The sequence below is a fragment of the Pseudorca crassidens genome, chromosome 11 (genome assembly GCF_039906515.1).
Source record: "Pseudorca crassidens isolate mPseCra1 chromosome 11, mPseCra1.hap1, whole genome shotgun sequence".
Taxonomy (NCBI): Eukaryota; Metazoa; Chordata; class Mammalia; order Artiodactyla; family Delphinidae; genus Pseudorca; species Pseudorca crassidens.
Genome location: NC_090306.1, coordinates 10,040,558 through 10,068,500, shown reverse-complemented (window position 1 = coordinate 10,068,500; position 27,943 = coordinate 10,040,558). Strand labels below are relative to the sequence as shown.

General features: G+C 46.4%; 1 protein-coding gene across 1 annotated transcript in view; it reads right to left on the bottom strand.

The window, feature by feature from the left end:
• FAM234B (family with sequence similarity 234 member B) overlaps positions 1 to 26,792 on the bottom strand; it is a 36,067-nt gene extending 9,275 nt beyond the window's left edge. Inside the window, exons 1-9 of the mRNA XM_067695740.1 lie at positions 26,638 to 26,792; positions 15,930 to 16,328; positions 12,401 to 12,499; positions 8,651 to 8,839; positions 7,070 to 7,200; positions 2,246 to 2,393; positions 1,762 to 1,903; positions 614 to 757; positions 360 to 441 (exon numbers count right to left, since the gene is read on the bottom strand). Coding sequence (XP_067551841.1) covers positions 360 to 441; positions 614 to 757; positions 1,762 to 1,903; positions 2,246 to 2,393; positions 7,070 to 7,200; positions 8,651 to 8,839; positions 12,401 to 12,499; positions 15,930 to 16,328; positions 26,638 to 26,674 — 1,371 coding nt within the window. The 5' untranslated portion in view covers positions 26,675 to 26,792. The remainder of the gene's footprint in view (positions 1 to 359; positions 442 to 613; positions 758 to 1,761; positions 1,904 to 2,245; positions 2,394 to 7,069; positions 7,201 to 8,650; positions 8,840 to 12,400; positions 12,500 to 15,929; positions 16,329 to 26,637) is intronic.
• Positions 26,793 to 27,943: the final 1,151 nt, after the last annotated feature.

The following is a 27,943-nucleotide window of genomic DNA, read 5'->3' as shown; positions in this document are numbered from 1 at the left end:
GTAACATCCTAGCCACCCCGGCTAGCCCAGCTTCTGTGAAATCTAGGAGTACGTGTACTGAAGTGGTACATTTATTTATACCTGCCTTTCCCCATCAAGAGACTTCAGAAGGCTCCTGTACACTGAGAACCCAGAATGAACTGCGTAGGAAGGAGGGCAGCTAGCAAAGCTTCTGATGCTGTAGCGTTGAGCACTGCACTGTGACCTTTCATTTTACCCATTCTGCTAGACTCGGAGCTCTTTGAAGGAAGAGACCATCCTTTAGGCTCTTTTTATTTCTCACGATGCCTAGCGCAGGGCTGGACACCAGGTTTATACTGGATATATGTTTTGACTGATCTCGAGTCCCCAGGTTTTACCTTTTTCAGCCCAACTCCATTCGGTATCTGCAGAAGGAAGTCTAACGTCTCATCGTCCGTGAAATACCCAGGAGTAGGCTGGCTGCAAGTGAGAACAACGTGAGTGATCGGAAGTGAAGGAGAAAAAGAGGAGAACCTCACTCCTTCCCGCCCCCTCCCCTTGCACGAGCCCCAGATAGCGAGCAGTCATTCTGGGTGATTTTGAAAGGTGGGCAAGCGGAACAAGAAGCAGACGCGAGGAGCACACTGCCAACCTGCGCAGGCCTTGGAGGCTCAGGGTCCAGGAAGGTGTGAGGTTTTGCCCCTGCAGCAGGACAAGGCCTCGGTTGGTCGTGATCAGGAGGTCGCTGCTGTTGGAACCCGGCACCTTCACCGTCTGGAGGAGCTCCACCCCGTCACTGAGTTAAACAAGACCCCGACGATTAGTATCAGGCTTGGATGAGATGCCTGCCCTGCTTACTTGGGCTTTTCCTCTGGGCGTACATGTTTGTATAGACCCTTGCGTTTGTCTTCCACCAGGGTCTCGTCAGGCAGGGCGCTCTGCCATTCCAGTTGAATCTCCTTTTCTTGGTTTCTTTAGAAACCAAGGAGCCCTAGAAAATTCAGGCAAGTTCAGAAGGAACTGACAGGAGAAGCGCATCTCACACTGGATGCTCTGGGAAAGATAACAGAGCTGAGGACAGTGGCAGGGAAGGAGCCAGAGGTCGGGACAGGATGCTTGAAACTGTCATTATGCTCGGACAGCTGCTCACGCTGTACGCTGCATCCAATTACTTCTCCCTCTGTACAACCGGGACCACTCTATGTAACATCTGTCAAATGCACTGACACAATGTGATACTGCCTGAGAAAATGCTAGAAAATGATTTGAAGCTTCTGGGGGGAAGAGAACGAAGACAATTATTACCCAGGCCTGGGGTGAAATGAGTAAAATCCACGGTAGATAACCAGCAACATGCTTTTAGTTAAGAAATAAACAAGAAAAAAATAAGATTTCATGATGCTGCCCTTGCTTCTGCCAAAGTGATTCTTCAACTAAGAGAAAAATATGGGCGAAGAGTCAGGCCGACCCTTCAGCAGTTTTACAAGCAGTTGTGTTACATAAATCTATCTCCCTGCCTGCGGTTCCCCAGTCTCACCCTGCCCTGCTCTGACTGCCACGCCAAACAAATATCCTGCTTCGCCGCCCAGGTGCGAAGTGATCACACGCCATGGTCACCCACACGTAGACGTCAACGCTTCATGTCACCAAGAGAAGAGCCCTTGGAACTCCCCTTAACCAGGTCACAAGGTGGTACGTGAAGGCCAGCACTGTTTCCCCCGCAAACGTCTGCCCACGTGTTCACCAGCCCAACCAGACGATGACTCGGTTTCCCTGTGACGGGGCCAGACGGCTGCCCACCTGTAAATGTCAATGAGCTCAGACAGGTTGATGGATCTCCGCCTCTCCCACTCGGGCTCGTCTATCTGTAGGGAAGGTGGTAAGCTGTCTCGATTTTGGGCCTGAACAAAAATGTCCCGCAGGGCGACAGCCTGGATATTTCCTAGCGGCACAGAAGAACCAACACGGAGAAGGTGAACTTTACGGCATTTTCCCAGGGTGAGGATGGGAGTGAGAGACCCAGAGCCTGGGCAGGTGGATGGGTCCAACACAGCCCGCCCGGCCCAGCAGGGAACGAGTGGGGAAGTGCTTAAGTGGACGCTGGGCAGAGCTTCTCATTGGAGAAGAGTGAATGCCCCGCGGCAGGGGGCCCGGGCAGAGGAGGTGACAGAGGGCTGGTGTCAGTGACTCCAGGCTTTCTGACTCCAGGCTTTCTCTACGTCACATAAGGGGGCCTCACCATACACCCACGGGGACAGTAGCAAAAATGAGCCTTGCTTCTTACCAAAGCCAAACAGGATGTAGGCAGCCCCATTGGTGGTGATGTAAATCTGAGGGCCGATCAGGTTCCCCACTCCGACGATGTTGTACTTCACGGGTCGGCCCACGGGACTCCCTGTCCGGCCAGACACCAGCAGGAAGCACAGATCTGGCTGACGAAGTGAAAGACGGGTGTTGAATCCATAGACGCCTAATCGTTTCCGAATCAAATCGTTTCTCTAGATAGGCACTGCTTGCTCATTAGCGAAGAGGTCAGAAACACCTCCCAAAGTTGGAAAACCCAAAGCCAAGCCCACCTCGTTCTATTTCCCTGGAGGTTAGAAAGTGGGGCAAGTGCCCCGTTCCCTTGTTAGATGGTAGCTCGGGGAAGTTTTCCAAAGCACAGTTGTTGCCTCAGTCTCCTGAGGCAAAGAACTCTAGCCTAGAGCTAAACAGAGTACAGCCGACCCCGGGTCTCTACCCCCATACTCAGAAATCCCCAGTAACATTTGGTCCCAGGAGAATCAGCACAGGCAGTGTGCTCCCATCATGACATACACGTCTGGCCTGGCCACCATCAACCTCACTATCAAGCAGAGATCCGCAAACCTTTTCTGTGACGTGTTAGACAGTTAACTATGTGACGTTTTGCCAGCCAGACGGTCTCCGTAGCAGCTACTCCACTCTGCCGCTCTAGCGTGACAGCAGCCATAGATAATACACGAATGAGCAGGGTGACTGCGTCCCAATAAAACTTTATGAAGACAAACTGCAGGCCATAGTTCGCCAACCCCTGCGCTAGAGGATTTTCTTTTGGGAATAGAGTCACTGGTTGGGAAGTAAAAGGACTACATCGGTATCTTGACTTCAGTAAAGCTGTTGACAGAGTTTATCATCATGAATTCTTACGGACAAGATAAAGAAATGTGGTTCTCAGTGTACCCCGAGAAAGGGCCAATGCCAACCCAGAGGGAGGTTCCAGTGGAATGTCGCAGCACCCAGCTATTATCTCATTCCTGTTAATCATTCTTATCAAAGACCTGAATGAACAGAATTCAAGTTGATCACAAAGCTGAGAGCGATAGGTAATAGGCTGTTTGACAGACTCAAAATTCCAAAAAGTCTTAGACTGGAAGATGGATCAAAATCTGGAAGAAAAGATTAGGCCATTAATTAAGACGTGGGTATTTTATGGTAACAAGACTTATCGTGGTGATCGTTTTGAAATGTACAGAAATATCAAATCAGTAAGTCGTTCACCAGGAACTAACACAGTGCTGTAGGTCAGTTATACTTCAAAAACAAATAACTCATAGAAAAAGAGATCAGATTTGCGGTTACTAGAGGGAAGGATGGTAGGAGGGAGGATTGGATGAAGGCTCTCAAAAGGTACAAACTTCCACTTATAAGATAAATAAGTACTAGGGATATAATGCACAACATGAGAAACATAATTAACACTGCTGTACGTTATATAGAAAAGTTAAGAGAGTCAATCCTAAGAGTTCTCATCACAAGGAAAAAATTTTTTTCTATTTCTTTAATTTTGTATCAATACGAGATGATGGATGTTCACTAAACTTACTGTGGTCACCATTTCATGATGTACGTAAGTCAGATCATTGTGCTGTACACCTTAAACTTATACGGTGCTGTATGCCAATTATAGCTCAATAAAACTGGAAGGGAAAAAATGAAAGAAGTAGGGAAAAAAGACGTGGGTATTTTAACGGGTTATAAACAAAAACTGATTCTTAGAAAGGCTATCACAGCCTTTGGCTGCATTTCTAGATAAACAGAGTCTATATCAAAAGAAGCAACAATTTCCTTATGTTGATATAACTGGTTCTATTACAAATAGAATACTGTTTTTATTTATGGGTACCATATTATAAAAGAGATACGGACAAGGTGTAGTGAAAAAAGAAAGAAATCAAGAAAGAGAGGGGTCTGGATGATTTTGCGTGAGGCACAGTGTGAGAAATTGGGACTGTTTAGCCTTGAGAATAGCAGGCTTCAGAGGGACCAGGTTTCCAGCAAAAGGGCGTTCATGTAGAAAGAGGATTGGATTCAGAGTATTCTATGGAGCTGAAGCCGGCACCATGAATGGAAGCTATGAGAAAGCAGATTTCTCACCAGTAAGAATTTTCTAGAGTGGGCCAGGAACAAAATGGACTGTCTCACAAATTAGCACTATTGCCATCAGCCTGAGGACTCAGAGGGAATGGGTGCCAATGTATCTGGAACAGTGTATCAGCGACTGTAGCACAGTGTGAGAGGGTTAACTTCATGGCCTCTAAGGTCCCTTCCCACTGACATGCTAGCCCAGATCTGTTCTCTAACCCCAACCATGTCCAGGTGTCCCAAGCCCGCCTCACTCCAGCCCCAGATCTAAGAATGCCGCCCCTCTATATCATAGACCTAATACGTCTCATTCCTCCTTCCACATCTGCAGCTCAAACACGTTCCTCAGGTTCTTTTTTGCTGGTATAGAGGTCAGAAAAGTCAGTATGAAGATGAAGCTACTGCTCTGAACCCACCACTTCTCCAAGATTTTTCTAGTCTTGCCTATCACTTTCCAGGCAGAATGGAGACTAGTCCATACCCCTCCCTCCACCGCCATATCCCCTCCCTCTACCACCAAAAAAGGCACAGAGTAGAAGCAGGTGAGAAGCCATTCCTGTAACAGAGCCCCCTTGCTAGGGAGGGTCCCTCAGTCAGACCTGAACTGTCATCCCATCCACCACCGCTGGCTAGAAGACAGATGTGATGTCAAGGCCAAGATTTTTAAACTTGTTCGGGACACACAAACCTGTTCACTGTCTTGCTATGCTTCTGCTAACAACCATAATTCCTTTAAAAAGAAACTGCCCTATTTGTAGTGAGGTGGATGGACCTAGAGTCTGTCATACAGAGTGAAGTAATTCAGAAAGAGAAAAACAAATACCGTATGCTAACACATATATATGGAATTTAAGAAAAAAAGGTTCTGAAGAACATAGGGGCAGGACAGGAATAAAGACACAGATGTAGAGAATGGACTTGAGGACACGGGGAGGGGGAAGGGTAAGCTGGGATGAAGTGAGAAAGTGGCATGGACATATATACACTACCAGATGTAAAATAGACAGCTAATGGGAAGCAGCCGCATAGCACAGGCAGATCAGCTCGGTGCTTTGTGACCACCTAGAGGGGTGGGATAGGGAGGGTGGGAGGGAGACGCAAGAGGGAGGAGATGTGGGGATATATGTATATGTATAGCTGATTCATTTTGTTATAAAGCAGAAACTAACACACCATTGTAAAGCAATTATACTCCAATAAAGATTAAAAAATAACCTATATGGGAAAAGAATCTGAAAAAGAATGGATATAATATATATGTATAACTGAATCACTCTGCTGTACACCTGAAACTAACACAACATTGGAAACAAACTATACTCCAATATAAAATAAAAATTAAATTAAAAAAAAAAGAAACTCCCCATAGTTTCCACTTTGGGACCTTCTGAGAATCACTCCCTGATGGATGTAATCATTAAAATGTTCCCTACTCCCAGGTCTCTTTATTCACAGTCACTGGAATGAAAAAAGATTATGTGAAGAATTCCTGACATTTTGGTTCAGTCTACTTTGAGACCACCTGAAGAAAAACAAACAGAAAGGACCCCTAAAAGCGACTAGCCTTCGGAATTGTCCCTCACCGTCTATCTTCTTTTCTCTCACCTCACAAACGTAAAGTCTCGTCTGAGGCACTAGAGCAGGGCTCCTGAAACCTGTGACTGGTGGAGCTCTCTGAGTTAGTTTATGGTGCTCTTGACAGAAAACCGTACAGTCCTGATAGGTTTAATTCCATTCTAAAGAATTTTACTTGCAGATTCTGTAACTCCACTCCGCATACACATTACAAAAATCACAACCAGGTCTAGTAAAATTAAAATAAGCCATCAAATGAGGCACAACGATCGGGAGCCACATTTTCCCACAAATACTCCAGGCTGATTGCCGTCCACGAGCCTTTCCTGGCAGACTCACACTAGACAGTCTGAGAAAAAGTCTAAGAGAAAGTTTGACAGAAGCTCTGAGAAAAGCTTCAGGAATAAAAACTTAAAATTGAGATCATTCTGTCCATTAATACATTCTTTCCTGTGATTTACAGGGGAAAAAAAAAAAAACAAAACTACTATTATTTTATCTGTGCAGAGAATAACTCGTTCCAGGTCACTGGAGTCCCAGCAAAGCATAACTGAGAAGCATAATTTAGGGACCACTGCACCAGAACCACAATCTGCAGGTACAGGTTAAACAACTCTTTCTTTGGGTGCTGTTGTCGCTACTTGTTTGACTTACAATTTTTTTCTCTCTATATCTTATGAGCTTTCTATCCGTCTGTCTCATTGTTTTATAGTTGCAATAAAAGTTAAATATATATAGTGAAACCAACAATGTGTGTGCTGGGTGGAAAACAGGCACCACTCTGGGCATTTCATATATGTTAGTTCTAATTTTCAAAACCATCCTGCAAGTAGGATAACATCCCCGCTTTACATATGAAATAACCAGGGCTGGGATGGGCTCTGTGGTTTGCCCAAGGCCACAGGGCAGTAGAGCAGGAAGTCAAACATAGACCTATCTGGCTCCCAAGCTCTGCCACACCGGTCAACGGCACCTGGAAAATGGGTTCATAATGGTAATTTACTCACTTAATCTCACAAAGAGAATTTATTTAAACCTGAGCCCTTGTAACGAGAAGGTTTCAAGCAGCGTTTCTAATAACGATACTAGGAAATGACCAAAGTTGACACTTTCCCTGTAAGAAACAAGGACCACCTAACACGGAGCATACCTGCAATTCCCCAATGACCAGAACTGCGAGATCTCTGATGCCATCTTCATCCAGGTCTGGCAGTACCACGCCTGGGGCAGCCAGGGTACCGTTGGGTAAGTAGTGTGGGTCTAAAGTCCAAATGGCTTTCCCTGGGGAAAGATAAGTACACTCATCACAATTAGGGATTTCTGCCTCTGCCCAAGGCAGATGCAATGCTCCCAGGCCAGAAAAGAGACTCAACAGGCTGAACGACAGACAGCAACTCCTACACACTTTTTCCTTTCATTTTTATCTTACTGGGGAGAAATGGAGCAGGGAGTATGAACTGAAATCCTCAAGTATCTGGCTAACAAGCCCATGTAATAACTTCACACCTGGATTTTTTAGGTAACGTGGACATGCTGAAGACTCTTTAAGAAAGAAGAGCCCACTTGTCTGGGATGGAGGAATTGATCTGTTAGAGATGATTCCAACTCCTAAGGAACCAAGGGGCAGCCAAACAGAAGCCCAACTCGCTCCTTCTACCATGTGTTCATAGAAGTAGAGAAATCATAAAAGGTTTTCAAGATGAATTCAGTGCTAGAGTTAACTCACATGGAAATTCTTTTCACTCAGAGGAACCCCACTCCCAAACCCCAACCTTTACAACTAGGAAGGAGGCTATTTAACTCAGCTTCCCTCAGGTCGAAGGTTAACGGGCACACTGGAAGTATAAGGCTCTGTCATCACATTATATGTGATTCTCTCCCATTCCTTTTGTCACATGTCTGAATGTGATAAAAGAGGCCAAATCAACATGCCTCCACACACCTTAGCTTCTTCACTGGCATATTTTTCAGTGGTTAATGCCCAAGTTCACATATGAACCCTTGTATGTCAAATATTGAAAACAAAGAGAAAAAGCTCCATGGTCTTCTATACAAAGAACAGAGAAGGGAGATTACTTAGAAACTGAAAGCCTAGGGATACGTTCTGTTTGGATAACTGAGTTTAGCCCCATCCTATCACCAAGCAGGTTGAACCATGGATCTATTACTCACTCTGCTCAAACCCTTTCTCCTTATTTCCCTTAATATCTACCTTGCAGAGCAGGAAATCAGACCTCCCACCATGGGAGAGTGGAGTCCCTTCCCTACCAGACTGTTCTAACCTGAGATTAGGCCTCCCAGGAACAGGGATCTCTTGTGGTCAGTGATCTTTTTTTTTTTTTTTTTAATTTATTTAATTTATTTATTTTTAGCTGTGTTGGGTCTTCATTGCTGCGCACGGGCTTTTCTCTAGCTGCAGCGAGCGGGGCTACTCTTTGTTGCAGTGCACGGGCTTCTCATTGCGGTGGCTTCTCTTGTTGCGGAACACGGGCTCCAGGCATGCAGGCTTCAGTAGTTGTGGCACGCAGACTCAGTAGCTGTGGCACACGGACTCAGTAGTTGTGGCTCGCGGGCTCTAGAGCACAGGCTCACTAGTTGTGGCGCACGGGCTTAGCTGCTCCGTGGCACGTGGGATCTTCCCAGACCAGGCAAGAACCCGTGTCGCCTACAGTGGCAGGCGGATTCTCAACCACTGTGCCACCAGAGAAGCCCCGCAGTCAGTGATGTTTACCTGATGTCGCGTTGAATGCACTGAGCATCTTGTGTGTCCCCGTCACAAGGCAGACGGTTTCGCCCACTCTCCCTGGCATTAGATCCAGACAGGTAATATCTCGGGCCTCCTCGGGGAGGGGACTAGACCAGAGCGTACTGCCATTCATCCCCGAAAGGCACACGAGGACAGCAGGTGGCCTTGAGACACCTAAAAGCACAAAAGAGATAAGAAAGGGCAGGAGGCAGAGGACATAAGAGGGAGAGATGAGCGGGGGGCTAGAAAACCAAAAGGAAATAGAGGTAAGGCAGCAGCTCAGACCTGGGCGCTCAGCTCCCTCCTGTATTTCTGGCAACAAGGTCTGCAAACAGAGTACCTGTCACATCTGTTCAACACATCTCTCATGTAAGACGACATCCTGCAGGCAACCCGTGTGCACCTCTACTCTCCCAACACACTTGTTGATGTGTCTGTCATCTTAGCCCCCGCTAAACAGGGATATCCTTAAGGCTAAAGCCTGTCACTGTCACGTTCGTTTCTGCATCCTCAGTGCTTTGCAAAGCGCCGAGCATATCCAGCAGCCAAGTGCTTCCTGAATAAAAGGAGCAACATCAAGAATATGGAAAAGGAGGGGTTGCAAACAAACAAAGAAACGGGAAGCAAAGCTAGCCTCAGAAAATTGACACTGATCTAGAATATGTATGGAGCAGGAAGCAAAGTACCTGAATTCTAATCACCGCTAGCAAATGCTCCCTGAGAGCAGAAAACAATCTCTTTAAAAACTAAACCTGGGGAATAAAAAAGGTAATGAAGAACCTAAGGGCAAGACAGGAATAAAGACACAGACCTACTAGAGAATGGACTTGAGGATATGGGGAGGGGGAAGGGTAAGCTGTGACACCGTGAGTGAGTGGCATGGACATATATACACTACCAAACGTAAAAAAGATAGCTAGTGGGAAGCAGCTGCATAGCACAGGGAGATCAGCTCGGTGCTTTGTGACCACCTAGAGGGGTGGGATAGGGAGGGTGGGAGGGAGGGAGACGCAAGAGGGAGGGGATATGGGAACACGTGTATATGTATAACTGATTCACTTTGCAGAAACTAACACACCATTGTAAAGCAATTATACTCCAATAAAGATGTTAAATAAATAAATAAAATAAACCTGGGGACTTCCCTGGCGGTCCAGAGGTTAAGACTCCATACTTCCAATGCAGCGGGCATGGGTTCGATCCCTAGTCAGGGAATTAAGATCCCACAAGCCGAGCGGCACAGCCAAAAAGTGAAACAAACAAACAAAAAACCCTGAAGGTTATACTTAGCAAAGATCAGGAGGGCCTCCTGGTCTAGAGTTCCAGTGAACCAGCTGATCTGGCCCCAGTCAAGAAAGAATACTTGGGCAACTTAATACCTAGCTGGCAAAGGATTCGGGCAGCTCGCCTCTTTAACAAACAATCCTTTATGTCACTCAATTAACCTATCAGAATAATAACTTTCTCTCATGCCAGTTTCACATCCACTTTCAGGATAGGGATACGGCCCACCTCACACACTTCCACCTTTCACTTCTAGCAACAGCTAATAAGGATAAGGACATGTTAGAGCTTCATTGTACCTATTCCTCAGAACTGCTAATTAAACATACAACCTAAAAACAAGTGACAAACTGGTTTGCCCTTTCAGACCTTGTTGCCAGAAGCAGCGGTTTACATGACAAATCTCAGCGATGTATGTTACCCCCCGGACTTCCCAGGGATGCTCTGATTAATAGACTGTGCTGTCCTCCCTCCTTCATGACCCTATCGACTCCACATCAATTGCGTGACTCGTCTTTTTCCCGGTGGTGATGGGTCATCCCTTTCCCTTCACACCACGACTCCATGAGGCAGAGACCACACTCCTCTTGTTTAGCTCAAAAGAACCAGTGCAGCTCTACGTAAGGTGCACAGCAGGTTGTTGGATGAATGAACAAATGAACAAACAAATAAGAAACACAATCCTCCTCATGTTCAGTGGCACAGATCTTTGAACCCACTGGGTGGGGCTATGGGCACAGCAATTTGACATAAGGGTCAAGGGCAGGAACGCCAGAGTCTACCGGCTATACCGTTTGGATCCCAGCTCTACCACTACCAGCTGTGAGACTGATCAAGTTCCTTCACCTCACTATCCCTTAGTTTCCCCAACTGCAAAAGGGGATAATAATATTAGTCCACATTATAGGTACACCGAGGGATAAATTCGTTCATAATATGTTATGTACTTACAACAGCGCATAGCACATACAAAGTACCATGTGTTAGTTAGCGTTATTATTGCTTTTATAATCTATAACCAAATCAGGCTGGTCCACATTGCGTCCCAACTCATGGCCTTGCCATCATGAGTCCTGATATGTAGCAAACCACGTAAAATACCAAATGACTGAAAAAAATCTCTAAAAGTGGATGGGGGAAATTTTTACTTCAAAGGCTTATGAGTCATAGGCAGAAAAAAAAACATAATTAAGGTTGAATCATATAAAAGTCAATTTCTAGGCTGGAGGTTCTTCCCATAAACGAAGCTATGCCCAAATTGCTTCTGCATATTGTGCAAGCCCCAGAAAGGTATTTCTAATAACGTCAGAGAGGCATGCAGCCTAGAATCCTCTATAACATACCTAAATGTTTATTCCAAGGCCTGAATGATTAAAAAACAGTTGGTAGGCTATCCTCAGCCTCAAACCAGAGTTCCTGTATCAGTTTACAGACTTCAGTTCGAATGCACTTAAATGGAGGCTGCAGGACAAACCAAAAGCCCCCATGTACCTATAATGAAAATGCAACTTTTTTTTTTTTTTTTTTTTTTTTTGCAGTTGACTTGTATCGGCTGGGGTCCCAAAAAAGCCCAGCTCACTCAATTAGGGTAAGTTGTGGAGGTTTAATAAAGAGACCATTTACAAAGATGTGGTCGAGGTGTAGGGAAACCACAAGAGATAGTACAGCCCCTCAGAACTGTTGCCATGCCCAGGCCCAAAGAGACAGGGGGAGGAAGCATTTCCTGGAATTGAGAAAAAGGAAGTCCTGTAAGAGGACCACCTTGAGAGAGGCTGTGACCTCTGATCAAGGATGTAGCCAGCCTGAGGTGGCCCGGGCAGAGGGGAGCCAGGGGAATAAATACCCGCTGGTCACTCTCTTCCTCTCCTCTAGCTTCTGGCCTGTGCTCCCCATTGGCCAAATCCAGTGGAAGTCTGCAGGCCTGGGACCTGACGTAATGCGTACGGGTCAGCCTCCCATCCCGCGGGGAGCAGGATGGAGAGCAGAGATGGAAGAGCAAACAGACGGGGTCAAAGGAAACACCCAGCCAAGAGGTATGTGTATAAAGATACGTTAGAACGTGAGCAAAAGCTTTCTGCCAGGGAGGGGAAGGTAGATAGAGTCTATGTTTATCATCATCGAAGAGGCCAGGGAGAACCGACTCAGAGAAAACTCAAGCAACCTAAGTGCTGGCGCTGTTCAGGGCAGGCGTGCGGCCAAGGAACCTCCTCCCTGGGTCTCAGGTTGGTCCCTGGACCGGGGCGCCCTCCAGCTCTCATGCTCTGTGATTCCCTGAACCAGGCGTTATGTACATGCAAGGAGCCTCCCCACGAGGCCCATCGCGTGTGCCGGATCCCCGAGGGCTTTCTCCTCACTGCAGCCCGCTCAGGAGGCAGCCCCAGCACATCCTCTGAGCTCACACCCTCCGCTCAACCAGCTTCTCCCGCCAAGGCTCCGAAGACACCCTCTTACCAGCGGTGCTCCCATTCCCTGAGGTCACGAAGGAGAGAAGCACGTCACGCAGGCCGTCTCCGTTCACGTCCGCCAGGTCCAGTGGAGACAGGTCCCCACCTGATGGACACATGAGAAACACAGGGTCCGCGGCAAGTTACACAGACCAGCTCCCTGCTCCAGGCTGGAAAGGGAATGCTCCGTAAAAACAGGCAGACTTCTGGGTCCTAGATAAGATACACAGACCCACTTCTGCCTGTGCCTCTCGCCAAGGACAGCTAGAATCCCTGGGCATTAAACATAAAACAAACATGAGAAGACTCTGGAAGGCAGACCGGCTGGGGACGGCGAGACCCAAGGAAGGACAGCTGGTGGCTCCCCTGGGTCTTCTCCGGCCTCATATCCCAGACAGGGTGCTGCGGAAGCTGGCGACCCAGAAATGCCAACAGGGACACAAAGAAGGCCCCAGAAGAGCTGGTCCCCAGCCAAAGAACAGGAAAGGCACAGCCTAGCAGGACAGAAAAGTTTTCCACAAGAACTGCTCGACTCCAACCAAACGCCACAGACCAAACTGTGGTCCCAGCCAGCCCCATAGCGAAGGCCAAGAGGAAACCCTTGCCGGGCTGTAACAAGGTCCCTCTCACCCCACCAGGGTCAGATCAGAGAAGGCCGGGTGGGGAGGCTGGACTCCCATCCCCACCTAGCAGCACTCAGGCCTCCATACACGAGGGAAGCCTACGGTTCTATCCCCACCAAGCATTAACAGGGCAGCCGCCCAGGCCTGGCGTCAGCAGAGGCCTGATGGGAGCCTGCACCTCCACCTCCGCCCGGCAGTGACAAGGTAGGTAGTGTCATGCCCCCCCACACACCTCCAAACAGTGTGGAGTCAGAGGACGCTTGCCAAATTTGGAGAGAACTCACACACGGCTAGTGGAAGTGTAAACTGGTACAACCACTACGGAAGATAATTTAAGAGAAAAGCCTAGGGCTGGACATGCACATACCCTGTAACCCAGCCATTTCACCCCCAGGTTTATACCCTAGAGAAATCCTTACACACTCCAACAGGAAACATGCACAAGAATCTTCTCTGTGGCATTACTTATTTTTTAAAAAACAGAAGTCACCTACATGCTCATCGACAGTAAAGTGGATCGATAAATCATAGGACATTCATACCATGGAAAATTAGTAGTGAAAATAAACTCCAGTGACAGTACATTGATACGGATAAATCTCCAACGTATTATTTAAATACGCTGAACAAAAAAGCAAGTCACAGACAACTACATGATTATATCAATATTTACATGAAATTCAAAAACAGGCAAAATTAAAGAATATATCATTTAGAGATGCATATCTATGTGGTAAAACTTTAAACACAAGTAAAGGAATAACGACACAAAACTCAGGAGAGGAGAACCCTCTGGCGGGGAGAGGGGGATACGGTCAGGAGCGACACATGGGGAATTGCAAAGACCTTTACAAGGTCCTATTTCTTAAACTCGGTGGTGGATACACCAAGAATTCATTACTAGTCTTTATGCTGTATATAAACATTACAAGAGCTAACTTAGAAAAAACAAAAAAGGAAGGAAGAGAGGGAGAGACATTCTATGTGTAGGAACATATCGTAAGACATAGCCACCCAGTTTTGCCTTAAGAGAAAGTAAAGATGAGAACGAAGAACTCATCAGAAGCTAAGTCAGCTGGGATCAGAGAAGGGTCAGAGAGAAAATGTTTCTAGATCAAGATGATGCAGGGGTGTGGGCATACTGTAGGGAAGGGAAAAGTTTTCTTCTGCCTTCTTAAGGTTTCTAGCTGAGACTGACATAAGACACATGAACAAGGGGAAAGCACTCATATTTTATTTAATAAAATTGTGCATGTGCATGGGAGTTCCCACAGTTAAATGAAGACCCAAAGACGTGGCTAGGCCGCAGTGTTTATATCCTGCATAGCACGAAGAGTGGCGACTGGAAAAGTAACTAAAATATATGAGGGAACTACAGGAAGATGAACAAGGTCTGTTTGTACAAATGTCTCTCTGCCTCAACCCCCTGTCTCTGGTGATAAGAGTGTTCTTTCCTCCTGGAATAGGGAGGGCATCTTTCACCTGGGAGTTTCATCTCCTGCTTTTGGGAAGAATCGAAGGTCAGAGTGGCCCGCTTGCACCTGCTATTGGTCAAATGCCTTTAACTCAAAATAGTCAATACACCGAAGTGCCACGGTGGGCTGGTGTGTTCTGAGCCCCTTCAGCCTGGCGCAGTTTTCAAGGGACAGGACTGTTCAGCACCGACAGTTAGATGGGATCCCCAATCTTGACCCAGGGCAAGCTGTTTTAAAGAAACCTGCTCCACAACCTACATGTCCATCAACAGATGAATGGATAAAGAAGATACGGTACACATATACAGTGGAATACTACTCAGCCATAAAAAAGAAAGAAAACTTGCCATTTGCAGCAACATGGATGGATTTGGAGGGTGTTATCCTAAGTGGACTAACTCAGACAGAGAAAGACAAATACCGTACATCACTTATATGCGGAATCTCAAAAATACAACATACTACTGAATATAACAAAAAGAAGCAGACTCACAGATACAGAGAACAAACGAGTGGTTACCAGTGCGGAGAGGGAAGGAGGAGGGGCAATGTAGGGGTAGGGGATTAAAAAAAAGGGATTTACAAGAAATCATGTGTGTGAAACTTTTGAAAATTGGAAAGTACGGTAAAATTTAAAGACTTTCATTCAGTAAAAAAAATAATAATAAAAAATAAAGAAAAATGAGACAAAATTCCTTGGGTAGCACCATTCCAACCGTTAGGAGCAAGGAAGAAAAGTTGCGGCAAGGAAGCAACTCTCTTTTCCTTGAAAAGAAATTATTTGATAAACAACAAGGTCCCACTGTCTAGCACAGGGACCTATATTCAATATCCTGTAACAAATCTTTTCCATAGTGGAAAAGAATATGAAAAAGAAGATGTGTACAAAACTGAATCACTTTGCTGTACACCAGAAACTAACACAACACTGTAAGTCAACTATACTTCGATAAAAAAGAAAAAGAAAATTAAAAAAAAGAAATTATTTGGAAATTCAATTTAGATCAGGCTTCTACAATCAACAGAACCCCAAGGGCCCTACAGGAGCTGTGGCCTCTGGCCTGGCCAGGATGGGAGCTTCACTGTTCTCTGTAAACCGCCCTTCCCACAGCTTTGCTCTCCCCTGATGCAGCCCCGGCTGCATGGCAGGACTCAGCAAACCAGGGTTCTCTCCTCCCTGCGTCTAATTAAGACCTTCCCCAGAGACACACAGCGCAGCGATACTCCCAAGTTTTTGGAGCCATACAGATCCATCTTTCTGTCTCATTTCAAATCCTAACCTCCTAACCACCTCCACACACAGGGGGGGAAATGCTAGATGACACACACGTTAATTTGTAAAGACTTGGAGGAAATCTTCAACGTAATCAGAAGCTTGCCGGAATGACACGGGATCATGAAGTTTCACAGACTTAGAGCTAAAGGTCCCGCAGCTCACCTCCCTGGGGGCCCAAGCGGCGGCTCCACGTGCTGTGCAGGCCTCGGGGGGGACAGGGGATCAGGAAGGCACACACGAGCACCAGGACCATGGAGATCACCAGCATCAGCAGGAAGACGGATGTGCGCACGTAGGACGCGATGGAGGAGGCCGCCTTCTGCTCCAGGGCCCCCAGGGGCTCCAAGGGGTACCCCTCCGTGGTGACCTCCGAGAGATGGGGCTTCCCAGCCCCAGCGACCTCAGCATCCGAGTCGGGCTCTGGTGCTTCTCCCAGCGGACTCTTCCCGTTCTTGACCCCTCCGTTCTTCTGCTGCAGGTTAAGCACGAGATCATCTTCACTCTCGTCGCTGTCGGCCTGTGTGAGGGGGTCATACTCCCCCAGGTCCGGGCTCTTCTTCCCTGAAAAGACAGAAAGCCAGACGGTCAAGGAGAACCTGGAAGGAGGGACCTTCGGCAAACACACAGCAACAGTAAACACCTAGGAGAACACACAGAACAGAACGGAACAAATCTACGTTGACAAGCCTGAACCTTGGAGCCGTCTATAAAATAGATTCCAGCGAAAAGGGGGAAAGAATGGGGGAAAAAAAGAAAATCAGTGCTCTAGAATTATTGCTTTCATGAGCTTAAGAACATTGCAAAAGAAACAAAGAAAGTGGCAAATTTCAAATACATTTTAGCTGTTTTTTTTTAAAAAAAAGCCCTCTCTTAATTTGTGCGACTCTGACAAAAAAGACCATAGCTCTTCTATGAAACCTTCCATACACCTGATGCGCATACTTCCTTTGATTATCTTAGACTGGTGACGTTCCGATCTTTCCTGCGACTCCTCTAAACTATATTTTTTAACATTTTTTTAAAATTTATTTATTTTTGGCTGCATTGGGTCTTTGTTGCTGTGAGCGGGCTTTCTCTAGTTGCAGGGAGCAGGGGCTACTCTTTGTTGTGGTGCGCGGGCTTCTCATTGCGGTGGCTTCTCTTGTTGCGGACAACAGGTTCTAAGCATGCGGGCTTCAGTAGTTGTGGCACATAGGCTCAGTAGCTGTGGCTCACGGGCTCTAGAGGGCAGGTTCAGTAGTTGTGGCACATGGACTTAGTTGCTCCGTGGCATGTGGGATCTTCCCGGACCAGAGTTCCAACCCACGCCCCCTGCATTGGCTGGCGGACTCCCGACCACTGCGCCACCAGGAAGTCCCTCTTTAAAGTCTTTATTGAATTTGTTACAAAATTGTTTCTGTTTTATGTTTCGGTTTTTTGACCCCCAGGCATGTGGGATCTTAGCTCCCTGACCAGGGATTGAATCCACACCCCCTGCATTGGAAGGCAATGTCTTAACCACTGGACTGTCAGGTAATTCCCTCCACTAAACCTTTAGAACAACTGTTCTCTGCACAGTTGGCCTGCTCCTCACAGGTCAATATGTGTGACTTCGCAGTTGTTGCTATGGAAACCACGTAGAAAGTCAAATGCTGAAAGTCATCTGGAGACGTCTTACCAAAAACTTACTTTTGAGAACCTCCCTGCAAATCTATCGCCCTTTCAGTACATGTTTCAGTAAACAGTGGTCACCTGAAAACTGCTATTCTGAGCCTGCATCCGAGATGGGTGGGATCCAGCCGGCACAAGGAGGTGAAGGACTTGTCTTGAGGCTGGTTTACACAACAGGCACCCTGGTTTGACTGAGACCATATCTTTGCAGGGGTGGCCAGAGGCAGGCATTACGGTGGGCTTAAGCCCACCTCTTCCTGAGCCACCCCTGGCCCTTGCAGCCAGCGACTGGATGAGTTTATGCCTTTATTTTAGGCTATAGCCAAATAAAAACCAAGAAAAAGTGGCTGGTTTTGGAAATTACCTGGTAAGCTATCACTAATGGAAACTCTATGGTTAAATCCTTTGTTAAGAAGACATATAAAAAAGAAAATACAACCCGGATATTTAAAAGGGGAAAAGGAAGAATTTCTCATGGTCTCTGGTCACTGGGATCTTCGTGATGTCACTTCATTTTGTCCAATAAATACTGAGTTTGATTTTTTAAGGTATTAAATTAAAAGAAAATTAAGCAATTATTAGAAATTTCATGCAAAATAGTACCTCCAGGGTATGCCACAGAGTCAGTGCAGCTGATTCCCATAATTTTTATATTTCCTCTATGAACTAAATGGTTTTATTAATTAGGGCCCATCATTCCCTAACCATCTCAGATAATTTTATTTATAATTGTTTGCAAACAGAACCATAGGTTGTTGTAATATTAACTCTAATACTTTTTTAAGTTTTTTTTTTTTGGCTAAAAAAAAATACACCTGACAGAATGTTTTAAATGTGCTGCCAGCATATGGTGGAGTATTATTCAGCCTTCAAAAGTAAGGCAATTCTGACACATGCTACATACAACACCGGTGAGTCTTGAGGTCATTATGTTACGTGAAATGCGCCAGTCACCAAAACACAAATACTGTATGATTCTACTTATATGTAGTCACATTCACAGAAGCAGGAAGTAGAATGGTGGTTTCCAGCACCTGGAGGGAGAGGTCCACGGTGGGGTTGTTGTTTAGTGGGTATAGAATTTCAGCTTTGCAAGACGAAAACGTTCTGGAGCTTGGTTGTACAACAATGTGAGTATTCTTAACCAGACCGTGCACTTAAAAATGGTTAAGATGCTGAATTTTATTATGTGTATTTTACCACAGTTTTTTAAATTTCAAGTTAAAAAAAAGAATACACTTGACAAAGAGGAAAACCTATACAGCAGCCCCAAATCTCAGGGTTCTTAGAGACTTTGAAGGTCACATAATCCACCTCCACCCGTATTCCAAATATGCACCTCCTTACCAACGCCCAGCGGGCAGTCACTCAGCATACACCTCAGCGGAAGCCTTATCAGGGAACTCACTACCCTCCCGTCTAGAAAGCAGCACCTTACTCTGATTCAGGAATCTACTTCTGGGCGTTTGCCAACTACCTGTCTTAGTTTTAATTTCTGGGACCCCCTCTTCCCCATGCACAATACTTGAAGATACCAATCATAAGAAACGTAAGATACGGTATTTACAAGCTCAAGTCCTTACAATAGCAACCTTAAGTCAAATCTTCGCTCCATCTCTCATTAACTGTGTGACCTCAATTAAATTTCTTCACTTTAGTAACCTCAGTTTCCTTATTTGTGAAATGGGATAATTATCGTTCCTACCTCATATGACTGTTATGAGGATTAAATAAGATAACATAGGCATGGTTCTCAGTCCTGCCTTAGGGTCACACTCAGTAAATTTCAGCTTCTGTTATTATGGTTGGCATTCTATCTCCCCACTGCCTGACCCAATCTCCTCAGCCCCGGTTAAATACCTCTACCTCTTCAACCCATTACTTGAAGACGCATTGTTTCAGATGCTCCACAACACCCTGGTCACTCTCCTCTGGACACAAAGTGACATGTCTGTGCTCTTTAAAGGATGGTTCCCAGACGTGAATACAGTCCCCAGGGTGCAGTGTGACCAGGGCAGAGAAGAGCAGAACGGTGTCCTCCCTAGTCAGAGAGGACACTACAGTTCAATTCCTGTAACCTAGGAGCAGGCCAGCTTCCTTGGTAGCCCCATCACACAACTGATTCAACTAAAACTCCCACGCACTTTCTACACACACTCAAGCTGTCCTGTAATTGCACAATTTTTAGTGAAAAATGTAGCATCGACCCTTACTGAATTCAGTCTTGCTAGTCACTTTCCACCCTGCAACAAACACAGCCTAAAACAGCACCTTTGCCAAAGTGAAATCATGAATGAAATACTGGCGAACAAAACGGTTTAAAGGAAATGCGCTTTTATTATATGATATACTATCACAGGCAGGAAGAAAGCTCGACTGCACACGCTGCAGAAATCTGTAAATTCTTTAATAAATCTATAAAATTAAATTGCAAGCATTCTTTTTGTTTTCTTTTTTTAAACATCTTTATTGGAGTATAATTGCTTTACAATGGTGTGTTAGCTTCTGCTGTATAACAAAGTGAATCAGCTATACATATACATATATCTGATATCTCTTCCCTCTTGGGTCTCCCTCCCCCCCACCCTCCCTATCCCACCCCTCTAGGTGGTCACAAAGCACCGAGCTGATCTCCCTGTGCTATGCGGCTGCTTCCCACTAGGTATCTATTTTACGCTTGGTACTGTATATATGTCCATGCCTCTCTCTCACTTTGTCATTCTTTGAAAAAAAGCCGCTGTTGAACTGATCCCTCTAACAAAATTATGTGCTTCTAGTTAATGATGGCAAAGGAAGGCCTTTCTGTCTGTCTCTTCCTAAAACCAGGGGGCGGGGGGATAAAAAGAAATAAAATTGCGGGGGAGGGAAGGGAAACAGCCACATTCCCAAACTAGAATTTATGGAAAACCGTTGCCAAAGGCAGTGAAACTTGTATCCAACTGAGGAAGTACAGTAAGAACAGGGACATACATTTCAAGTCTCCAGCAATGAGCAGAGTTCACAGAATTAATAATGGTGATGACGTGGATGTCAACTGGAAATGTACTGAGAGCTACTATGCCAGGCACTGGTCCAAGCATTTACAGGGATTAACTCATTTAATCCCCACAACAACTCTAAGAGGTAGGTATTATTATTATTCCCATTTTCATCAAAAAGATGAAAATATATAGAGAGGTAAGTTGCCTAAGATCACAGAATTAACAAGAAAAGCCGGGATTCAACCTCAGGCAATTTGATGAGAGTCCACAGTCCTAACCAATCAGTTATGCTGCCTCCCTTGTTCCATGGATATAAAGCCAAACCAAATAATCTCTTGCTCAGAAAGACAAAGTCTGGGGTCCCAGAAGCACCAATGAGCCCCATTCAACACCACGGGGTCAAAGGCGAGGTTAAGACTGAAGGAGAAAAAGCACAAGCTTCTCTCCTTTTAAGAAGCAGGCTGGCAGCACGGCAGGTTAGAACAAGCGCTGATGGAGTACCGTCAGTTCTCGAGAGGAGGATGTTTTGGACAGTGTGGGTCCAACAGGGAGACCGAAAGCAGACGGTAATTCAAAGAGGGCAGTTTCATATAAAGAATTATTAGACAGTGATAGGAGAGTAAATACAAATATGGGAAGAGAAATCCAAAAGGTATCCTAGGATGGGGAAACTGTATCCCAGGAAGGACAAACTTGGTATTTAAAGGGTCCGGATCCACTTTCACAGATCAGGCAACAAAACTGAATGTGCAGCTCAGGGGCAATAAATTGATAACTGGCACAAGAAGCGAAGAGAAGTAAACACTAGTCAGCACTCTAAGGCCCTGTGGCAAACGCCAGCCAGGAGAGAAACATCCGCAAAGGAAGAGCACTGATGGGAAAGGGATCTGAGTTGACAGCCTAAATTAGTTCCAGCCTCCAGCTGCCCCAGCTCACTCAGCTCCTGCCCACGGGTCAGCCAACAGCTGGCTTTAAAGCAGCCACCCATCTAGATATGAAGAGGAATCAGAGAGGAGCCATCATTAGTACCTGGTCCACAAGCTACTGCAAAGCTCTACAAATACCTAAGAAAGAAGTTACAACAAAACCTAGCGGACGAAGCCGGCTACAGAACGAATGCTGGACAAATTCTACCACGAAACGGAAGAGATAATGAACCTACACTTCCCCCTGGGATCCAAGAAATTCAAGAAATAGTCTTCTCTGAAATAAGGGCTCATAAGAAAAATATAGTATTTCTAAGAAGAAATGACAATGCAATAGAGAAGATAAAAAGTAAACAAGGAGAGCTCAGGAAAACGATGGAAGAAAATAAAGCGATTTTAGGGACTTCCCTAGTGGTCCAGTGCATAAGACTCCGTGCTCCCAATGCAGGGGGCCCGGGTTCAATCCCTGGTCGGGGAACTCTATCCCACGTGCACGCCGCAGCGAAGTCCCGTGTGCCTCAACTAAGACCTGGCAGAGCCTTAATTAATTAAAAAAAAACAGTTTTAGAAAGGATATCCTTACTGGGATCAGCAAAAAGAACCGACATGGCTAAAAACAGCGTCAGAGACTTAAAGGATAGACTGTGAAAATCAAGCAGGATGAAACGGAAATAACAACAGTGGCTGGCAGTTTTGAGCGCTTACTATGCTCTCTTCCAAACCCTTTTACTGTCTTAGCTCAGAAAATCTTCATAGCAACTCTTAAAGGCAGACACAGTATTATCTCCATTTTAAAGATGAGGAAACTGAGGTTTGGAAGTTTAAGTACCTGGCCCATAGTTAAACAGCAAGTAAGTGATAGTACAAGGATTCAAACCCAGGCAGTCTGGCCTGAAGCCTGGACTAACTATCTCTGTGCTTCCCATGGGAAAGATCAAAGCTTTTAAAAGGACTAGAGAGAAAGGGACAGATATAAAGAACAAAAGTGGGGCCTCCCTGGTGGCGCAGTGGTTGAGAGTCTGCCTGCTGATGCAGGGGACACGGGTTCCTGCCCCGGTCCGAGAGGATCCCACATGCCGCGGAGCGGCTGGGCCCGTGAGCCATGGCTGCTGAGCCTGCGCGTCCGGAGCCTGTGCTCCGCAACGGGAGAGGCCACAACAGTGAGAGGCCCGCGTACCACAAAAAAAAAGAACAAAAGTGATCCAATATATGCATAACTAAAGGAGAGACCAGAAAAGAAAATGGAACCAAAAATGACATTTAAGGGCTTCCCTGGTGGCGCAGTGGTTGAGAGTCCGCCTGCCGATGCAGGGGACACGGGTTCGAGCCCCGGTCCGGGAGGATCCCACATGCCACGGGTCGGCTGGGCCCGTGAGCAATGGCCGCTGAGCCTGCGCGTCCGGAGCCTGTGCTCCGCAACGGGAGAGGCCACAGCAGTGAGAGGCCCGCGTACCGCAAAATAAATAAATAAATAAATAAAAGAATAATCCATATTGAAACATATCCTAGTAAAGGCACCGAACTTCAAGGACAAAGAAGGAATCCCATGAGCAGGCAGGCCAAGGGGAAAAGAATCAAGTCACTAATGATGGGACAAAAGTCAGGCTGCCTTCTCCACAGTAACGTACGTTTCTAAACGGCAGTGCGGCAAAATAGAAGAATCCTCAGAGAAAGAAGAGGGGCCGCGAAGTCCAAGAACTGACCCCACACGACACCTCTTGCAAGAGGCACGCATGCAAGACCGCACACCTCTTGCAAGAGGCACGCATGCCAGACCCCACACGACACCTCTTGCGCAGAGGCACGCATGCAAGACCGCAGAGGCTTTCTTTAAGGGACCGCAGCAGACTGCCACGTGTTCGTGCCCAAATTACAGAGGAGGATACATACTGACTTTAACACTATTAATATATATGTTTCCAGAAAGTGCAAAGACAAGCCCCAGCTTAATTATTACAGACTGCAAGTTTTAATTAGAGAAGTCCTAAGTAAATATTTTTTTTTCTGTCTATTCACAGAAGAAGAGGTAGACAGTACGCTGACTTGCCTAAAATTATACTCAGGCTGAGGGGTAGACACCAAATCCTTGCTTCAACTTTCCCACCCCCTTGTCTGCTGATTTCAGCTGCCACTCACATTTTTAGCCCATGAAAGGCTTCCAAAGGATAAAGAGGGGACACTGACTTCAGAGTAAATCAACAGAAGTGAGCTCTCCATGGCTGTCACTCTTCCTTATAGGAAGACTGGGGTTACTAGGTAAACAGCATTCCCAAAATGGGACAGAGGAAAACATCGGTAGGAAAGACACGCAACTGTACCACCCCCAAGTGTTTTCAGGAAAACACACTATAATACATACTACTCTATGACATGCACTACACTTCACACAGACTATCCTACACACTCTGCTGCAACTAAAGGGAAATCATTCGCATCATGAACTAGTTTATCCAGGGCCACATAATCTTTCCAAGTTACATATAATGAAACAAACCATTACAATAACATTACGCTCTTATATTCCCTTCAGTGTTTGACCTTTAAACTTTTTTTTTTTTTTTTTTTTTTTGTGGTACGCGGGCCTCTCACTGCTGTGGCCTCTCCCGTTGCGGAGCACAGGCTCCAGACGCGCAGGCTCAACGGCCATGGCTCACGGGTCTAGCCGCTCCGCGGCATGTGGGATCTTCCCGGACCGGGACATGAACCCGTGTCCCCTGCATCGGCAGGTGGACTCTCAACCACTAAGCCACCAGGGAAGCCCTGACCTTTAAACTTTTAAATGGACTAAAAATATATATTCTTAAGAGATAAGTTGCCCCACCCCCTGCTTTATGACTGTCACACTGCCCTTCTGTTACTAATTAACCTCATTCTATGCCTGTGGACCAAACATCTTTCCATCTTGAGCTTGGTGACAGGGTACGAGACTGAAATACATCCCCAGCAACTGTTCTTTCTTCACCAGGTTGATGGACATCTGTCATATGCACATTACATCAGGTCTTCCTCAAGGTGACACATTTGTAAAGATCATGGTGCTAATGATGAAGATAAGAATGGTTAATTAACACTTACTGAATACTTAACACATGTCCAAGGTCAACAGACTTCTTAAGGACATCCATCTCTTTTACGACGCCAGATAACCCTACTGCGTGGCATACAGTGAATGTTCCACAATAACGTTATTATTACGTACGAAGAAACTAAAGCTTAAAGAGAATAAGTAACTAATCTGATAAAGAGTGGATCTAACCCAAGTCTGTCGCATGCTCGTCGCCACCATTCTACTCTGCGTCCCTACACGTAAAAATAGCGAGGATGCCATTGTGGTGATCATTTTACAACATCTACAAATATCAAATCGTGAGGTTGTATACCTGAAACTAGTATAATGTTATAGGTCAATGATACTCAATTTAAAAAAAATAGCGAGAATGTTAACTAAGGTAACATGATACAGTAGCCCGAACAGGACAGTAGCTTCACAGATCCAATTACAGGGTATCCAAAAAGAGCTCTAAGAAAGCAACTTCTACCTAAAAATTGTATTTGGGGTGGAGGGGAGAAAAGGGCAGGAGGGAGAAAAGCAAAAGCACAAGCAAAAAACAAAAAACCCACGTCACATAAAAGACCATATGGCCTTTGTACCTGGGCCTAAAAGTATCAAACGCTCCTGAGCGCTGAGGGCCCTGCTGCCACCCAAACACAGGCCCAACGACCAGACTGTGCTTCCCTTCCCTGTCGGCTGACCAAGTTACTGCAACTGAATACTCCAGGAGTAATAATACCAAAGCCTCCACATGCAAAAGAGCTCAAGAGTTTCGAAAGCAGGATTCCCAGCCTTTGAGAATGACAATTACCTATGCAGGAGGGGAAGCAGGGGGGCAAGGAATGTAAAAGAAAACAAGAAATAAAGCTAAATATGTCTGACACCCCATTACCCCTTGGGAGGATATCATCCTACACTAAGGATACATAAGGCTACTCTCTTCAAAGTCAATGCTGCAGGCAGAGGGACGTGTCCCCCACTTCATTCCAATGTTACATACACATTCCAAGAGAGATATTATCAGTGTTCCTTCCGATGTTCTAATGGGCACATGCGGGAAAAAAAAAAAAAAAGGTGTCTGAGGTCATGAAATCTGGGAACAGAAATGAAAATTCATAGCCAGCCCAGTGTCATCCGTGGCACAATGTAGCAGACTGGAAACTCCTTGAGAAACAGGACCCGGTAATCCCCCTGAAGCCTTATGCTGGATGTCCGCCAGACACCCAACTAGCACTTTCTACCCAAGCGGGCAAAACAACTGTTTTTCCCACTAACACCTTAAGTTACCAACAAACAAATGTTTATAGCTTAATATTTAAAACTTATTTAGGTTAAACCATAAATTTTTCTAAAGCCTTAACGTCTAAAATTTATTTGGGCAGAATAAATATACTTTTATTAAAATAGCACGTTTCTAGTAGCACAGTCCCATGCTGGAGGTTTAAGAGGAAAAACAAAAACAAAAAACTTGGAGCTGCTGCCCAAAGTACTGAATTAGCTCTAGAAGTTGACATCACCACGAGTGCCTCCTGAAAGAATATTCCATCCATTATCTGCAACTTGCAGGTGCCAAATAATTTCCCTCATAAATGCTTAGGCTCCAGAGCCAGAGGCCGAACAAGTGGAACCATAAGCCCAGGATCTAGAGTCAGAAGACCCCCCCCCCATATTCAAGTCCAAGCTTTTCCAATACTGCTTGTGCGACCCTGGACAGGTCAATTTGCCAAATAACGCATTTTTTAGGAGGGGAAATGCCTGTCCCACCTACCTCAAGGCAGCATCAATGTTGTCATTAAGTGGAGAGGCTGCTCCAAGGGGTCACTCGCCATCCTGCCGCTCCCTTACCCCGCCCAGGTCCAGCCCAAGACGGAAGGAGTTGGAGACCCTGCGGTACCTCCTTCGCGTAGCTCGGGAAAGGATGCTAACCTCACCGCCCTCCCCTGGGGACAGTGGCGACGCGCGCCCTGACATTCGCCGCCGCCGCAGCGCCAAGCCACCATCCACACGCGCCTCCCGCGTCCCTCCCTCCGTGTTTCCCAGGCTCGCCCAGCGCCGACGACCCCCAACCCGCCGAACGCCTCATTTGCCCCCTGGTGGCGCGTGGACCCCAGCCCGCGGGGGCTGCACCGCCTCGCCCCCCCGCGCCGGCAGCTGCGCCCGGGTTGGGGCCAGACCCCGATCGGCTTCGCCCCCGCAGTCTCGCCTCCCCATCTCCCCAGGCCCGGCGGGGGCGGGGTGGTCGCGGGGCTGCGGTTTCTTACCCGGGAGCTTGAGCGCCCTGGACAGCACGGTCGCCATGGCGGAGGCCCCGCTGCGCGTGCGCGCTCTCACGTCCTGCCGGGAAGTGTAGTTCGCAGTCGGGGTGCGCGGGGTCAGGACCTGGAAAGGTGGGAGCCGGACCGCGAGGCAGGGCCGGGAGGAGGGGCCGGGCTGCGGCGTCCGCGCCCACGTGGCACTCCTCCCGCTCTACTCCGCCCCCTCGGGGACAGACCCCTTATTGGGCAGGTCACTTCACCACTCGGAGCCTCACTCTCCTCCTCAGTGAAATGGGGAAATAATACACCGCATAGGTTTGCAGTGAGCATGGAATGAGATAATAGTAAAGGAGGGCCGGGTTGTGAAATGCGCGTGGGCTTTGGAGTCGGACGGGATTTGAATCCTGCCCGCATCCATCACTCGCTGGGCCATCTTGGGCAAGGCACTCAGTCTGGCTAAGCTTCCGCTTTATTTTTTAAATGGAGACAGTACCGCCTACTTCATGAGCGCATTGTGAGGATATTATATAATCTGTTTAAAACACGCAGCACACAGTAGGCACCTAGTAAATGCGTTTCTCTATGTTTCTTAGGTAAAAGTCGAGGTTTCCTGGAGCTCTAAGCCTCATCTCTGGTTACCAGTTCTTTCCAGGTAATCCACACAGCACCCTACCCCGCAGCTTCTAGCTTGAAGGGTCTAAGGAAGCAAGAACAGACCTGCTTCTTCCCCACAGGCACCAGGAGATCGGCATTTTACTCCAGGAATGCTGAAGATACTATTCATCTTAGAACTGAAACGGACCTTAGAGGCTCCTTGTTTTACTAAAGAGAAAACTGAGATCTGTAAAGGTGATGTGACTTCTCAGTGTCAAACAAAAGTTCTAAGATACCTGTCACTTGGACCGCTTCATTCCCGTGAGAAACTGTCCTAGGACAGTGCCACGGTTACAGTCCCAGAGATTCTAACAGCGACCCTCACCACCCTTCCCCCCATGCAAAAATGTCACTCACTCCGACTGAGCCGCAGATTTCTGGAGCCAGGCCACATGAGTTCAAATGGACTCCACCATTTCCTAGCTGCCAGATCTAGGGCTAGTTGCTTAATCTCTCTCTGCCTCGATTTCCTCATCTGCAAATTGGGGATGAAATAGTTGCTATTCCACAGGGTAGTCTCGAGAATTAAATGGACACATGCAAAGCACTTAGAACAGTGTGTGGCACCTCGTGTTTTATAAGTGTTAGCACTTCTTTTTATTAACAATTTATTATTTTTGACAATTTAATAACTTAATAATAAATTTAATAACACTTT